The sequence below is a fragment of the Tupaia chinensis genome, unplaced genomic scaffold (assembly GCF_000334495.1).
Source record: "Tupaia chinensis unplaced genomic scaffold, TupChi_1.0 Scaffold000573_1, whole genome shotgun sequence".
Classification (NCBI taxonomy): Eukaryota; Metazoa; Chordata; class Mammalia; order Scandentia; family Tupaiidae; genus Tupaia; species Tupaia belangeri.
Window position 1 is genome coordinate 2,803,148 of NW_006160087.1, and position 4,697 is coordinate 2,807,844.

General features: G+C 54.4%; 1 protein-coding gene across 1 annotated transcript in view; it reads right to left on the minus strand.

Annotated features, from left to right (window-relative positions):
* Positions 1-4,691, minus strand: part of TXLNA (taxilin alpha) — a 19,176-nt gene extending 14,485 nt beyond the window's left edge. The window contains 3 exon segments of the mRNA XM_006158117.3: positions 1,566-1,657; positions 2,964-3,302; positions 4,293-4,691. Of these exon segments, the coding sequence (XP_006158179.1) occupies positions 1,566-1,657; positions 2,964-3,302; positions 4,293-4,458 (597 nt within the window). The 5' untranslated portion in view covers positions 4,459-4,691.
* Positions 4,692-4,697: the final 6 nt, after the last annotated feature.

Consider the following 4,697-nt stretch of genomic DNA (forward strand, 5'->3'; position numbering starts at 1 on the left):
GACTCCAGTGTGTCTGCCGGCAGTGCCAGAGACTGAGCAGTCATCTTCTTCGTATCTTTTATTTAATTAGGCAGGCATGATGGTCCCTATGTCACAGATGAGAAAAGTCCCGAATAGAACACCAGTTAATAAATGTGAACAGAATGAAAATTCAAAACTAGGGCCAGCAGGCAGTCCAGCTGAGGTGCTGGCCTCTCATGGCCAACTAAGATTCAAGTCCTGGACCTGGTGGCTTCCTCTCTCTGGAAAGCACACGTGCCCTGTAGCAAATTAAAGAAATCATCATCACAGGGGACGGCAGGTGGAACGGGCCCTGGACCCCCCACGGCTGACCACAGTCGGAGCCCTGGGCCTGCTGCTTGCTGCTCGCTTTCTCACGGTCCCTCTTTCTTATGCTCTCATGCTGTCCCTTTCTGGCCAAATCAAAATAAATAAATAAATAGAAGTTAAAAAAATTATTAAAAAAACAATAAATAGAATTAAAACAGTAATTCTTCACCCCAAAATAACTAGACAATGACCCTGAACAGAGGAATCTGTTAGATCAGGTTTTAACGAGGAACTTGACAAGTGAGGGATCCGGCTGGCTCCCTTGAACGCGCTGAACACTAAATGCGGGAGGACCACACTCAGTTTCCAAGAGGAACCTGGGCTGTCTCCGTGGTGCTGCGTGAAAGGAGCAGCATCCCACGTGCGACTGCGGCTTCACCCCTAGGCTGGTCAGCCTGAAACATGCTGGGCATGGGTGAGACTGCCCCGGAGGAGACGGGCTGGAAGACAGGGAGACCGCAGCAGGGCATCGGCCCTCTCCCTCCGCCCACTCCCACAGACAGACACGCTCTATCAAACCTGAAGGCCCGGCTGGTTTGAGTGGGAAGGTGTTGCGGTGGTCAGGATTCTGCCTCTGTTCCTAGCTGGCTGAGAGATGGTGCAGGGAGGGTCTCAAAGTGACCTTGTCAAACATACCCATGTGTCTCTCGGTAAGCAAAACAAAAGCTGAACCTGGACTGGGTCAACCTTCTACAGCTAACTTCGACTTCACTTACAGGAAGTAAGTGGGAAGGAATAAGTTAAATGCCATCACAGAGAGGATGGAGCTCGAAGTGGAGCAGGGTACAGGACAACTACCCTGGTTTCTGCAATAAACGATGTCCCCGCCAGTGGGGAAAAAGGGAAGCAGGGAGCGGAAGACTGCTGCAGAGCAAGAAAAAAGGACGTGGTTAGTTTTGTCAAGTATGGTAATGGCACTGTGCATCGCCTCACTTCGGGGACACACGTGTAGGCGTGGAGGCAAGATCACGTGGGACCTGGGCTCAGGCCAGGAGTCAGGGCTCTACCACCTGGGAATCATTCTGGGAGAAATCTCTTTCAAGGAATGTGCGTTTGTCCTTTCACTGTTAGCCCTGAAAAGGCTGGGAGAGAACTGACCCCTAGTGCAGGGACAGTGAAAAGGGTCAGAGGACGGCTACCAGGAATTAAGCCACCCGCCTGCCCTTGCATCCGCAGCCTCAGCCAGGTGCCTGCTCATGTCCCACAGAGAGGTGCCAATGGAAGGGTGCACTGACCAGTTCGGCATACTTCTTGCACAGGGCTGCCAGCTTCTCCTCTGGGGTACTCAGCGTGTTCAACGTTTGCATCAACAAAGTGATCTCCTTCCCTGCAAAGCACAGGGAACAAAGGGATGCACCCCCTTCCCAGGGCCCCTATTCAAGCCAGGGCCCACACTTGTGAGCCTCGAGGAAACCCTCCCCAATTTTACTTTGCATTTTGCTTGTCAATTGGCTGCCCTCCTTGCTCGACCAGGTGCTTCATGAGGGCTGGGACCCGTCCAACCCCAATGACGAAGTGCCAGCATAGAGCACATGCTCAACAACGTCTCCTGATCAACGACTGCAGCTCCAAGGGTCTCCTGCGTGGGTCCTGCCAGCAGAACGCAGCCCGTACCACCAATGGGAGAGAGGTGCCACGTGTGCGCCAGGGCTAGTGCTCAACGCAAGGAAGGCCCTTCCACGGAGCCGGGACCTGAAGGAGAGCGCCAGACCGCCCTGAGAGACAATGAACTCTTGTCCCCGGTAGCCAGACAGTGAACTTTAAAATGAACATACCTTTCATACACAATACATGTGATCTTAAAAGGTAAAAAAAAAAAATCCCTCTTCAAATTACAGTGACAGGTAGCAGGTAGAGGAATATGGATCAGAACATGGTCCACTGTCACCTGGCCTAGCTTTTTGGACCCACACCCCCTGGCTATCAAACGGCTGCTGCCGCCTGGGCCTGGGTCAGGAGCTGCCCCCTTCCTTCCCGGAGGGCTGCCCTGCACAGCACAGATCATGCCAGCACTAGCAAGTCCCAAGAGATTGGCACGGACATGCAGACCACAGGCACACGGGCCAGATCCAGCTCGGTCACGGGCTTTGTTGGGCTCCTACCATTTTAGGCGTCGACTACTAAACACCTACAGAGAAAGCATACCTCTGGGTTTCTGGCTTTTCTTAAAAGTAAAAAAAAAAAAAGTCTGGCTGCACTCGCCTGTAGTCCTGCATGGTCTCAACTAATCAACCAGGTGGCAGTCAACCCCTTTGGACAAAATGAGGCCTTTCTCAGTCCTCATGTGGCCCGTAAACACATTTATGCGTTTAACCCTGATGTAGCCCAATTTTCCTACTGTAGAAAAATGGAAATGGAAAGCCAGAGAACAAACACACCCAAGGTCCTAGAGGAGACGAGACGGGGTGCTGGCACAGGGACCCACAGCACTGCTCCACTTTCTCAGAGCAGGCTGCATTTCGGCGCCCACCTGCCCATCTCTGCTGTGGTCCCACGCCCTCGGCTTCAACTGAACTAGGGCGCTCTGCAGGTCGAAGCCAGTTCCCTCTGCCTCCTGGCAGAGCAGGCAACCCTGAGGAAGGCCAGGTCCGAGCCTCCCCTTCGGCCTCACGAGCTGCTGCACCCCTGCTTACCCAGACCCTTGGCTTTCTTTTTCTCCTGTGGCCTTCGGTGGTCTCGGTCTCCGACCTCATCGTTCGCCCGAGTCTCTTCGGTGCCTGGCCCCGCCTTGGACGGCTCCTTCTCACCATTAACCACTGGGGTCACTGGCTCAGGCTCTCCATTCCTTGCTGCATAGGTGCGGGACTTCTCTGCATCTTCGGCTTCAGTGGGCTCGCCTTGTGCCCCATCCTCGCCCGGGCCACCCTGAGTGCTGTCCACACAGTATGTACTCAGTATGTCTTCCAACTGGCGGCTCAGTTCCTCAGAGACATCTTGGAGGGCCCCAGACTGAGCAGTTTTGGCCTGAGCCCCTGTAAGAAAGTGGGGTATGGAGAAAAGATGGTTATACCACTGGATGGGGTTTTCCAGACCCTGCCAAACTCAACGGTCTGGATTAAATGCTGCCTAGTGGGGCAGGTGATGCAGCGGCTAAGGGTCTGACTACAGTTCAAGTCCCAGACCTGGGGACTTGCTTTCTCACTTTCTCTGAGAGTGAGGGTGCCCTGTAGCACGCTAAAAAATAGTAATAAAATGGGAACCAGCAGTTAGCATAATGGCTATGTCGCTGGACTCTCATGTAGTCGACCGCGGTTCGCGTCCCGGACCCTGTGGCTTAAAACTCACGCCGGGTGCGTGCGCATGTGTGCCCAAGATCCCGAGAGGAGAATGGAGGAGAAGGGATTGCGGCGTGACCATCCCCCCTGGGGGGTGATTTCTCGCTTTCTGTCTCTCCACCTCTCTCTCTCTCTCTGGTAAGCGCATGTGCCCTATAGCGAAAATCTCTCCAAAAAAAAAAGAAAAAAGAATAATAAAATAATTCTAAAAAGCTGCCTAGCTTCTTGAAGCCTCTGTCTACTTGTGAAATTATGTAACTATTTCTATCACTCAAAAGTTCAGGAACTGCCAGCACACAGGGCTGGCACAGGGCACAGAGCTCAACTTCCAGTACACCTCCCTCCCCTCAAGGCCGTTTCTCTTGGTATTTGGATAGTTCCAGAATACTTCAAATACGAGGGGCCCTGGTGACTGAGGTGTTTCTAATGGGACCTGGATTTGCCCGCAAGGTGTCTCCTTTGACTGCCACCTAGTTTAATCCTGCCACCACCACCGCCTTCTCTCAAGAGCTCAGTTCCTGTGCTTACAGCGGGAGGCTCTACCGGTCGGGGGACAGGGCGGGGACCGCACAGTCCTCTCCCCCTACACTCCTCTCCTGGGTAAGCGTGGCCCCAGCCTCTAACTCCAGAAGCTCGGAGGTGGCAGACTCCTCCCCTGCCCGCTGGCACAGTCGAGCTGGCACACACCCTCCGTCTTCCCAGGAGCCTGGCTGCTGGAATCTTCAGCTTCTGTCGCAGGAGCCGACTGGCTGGGCTGCCTCTGCGCTCCCTCTGTTCCTGCTTCCGGTTGCCCTGGGCTGCCTTTTGGGTGGGACTGCCTGGCGGCCCCGTTCTTTTTGTCTTGATTCTTCATTGTGATTTGCAACGCCGGGTTGGGGGGCAGATCCTCTAGGAAAAAAGCACAGTTGCTATTTCCCAGGCTTCAAAATTCTGGGCAGCCGGGATGAGACATCCAGACACCGGGCGCACAAAGCTGGTTAAAGCAAACGAACTGCGCCGGAGGGAGCCCACGGTCCTCCGGTCTCCGGCTGCTCCGGGGAGACGGCGTGCCCGGGCAGGTTTCTGGGGCGCCACTCCTGACGCCGGCGAGCA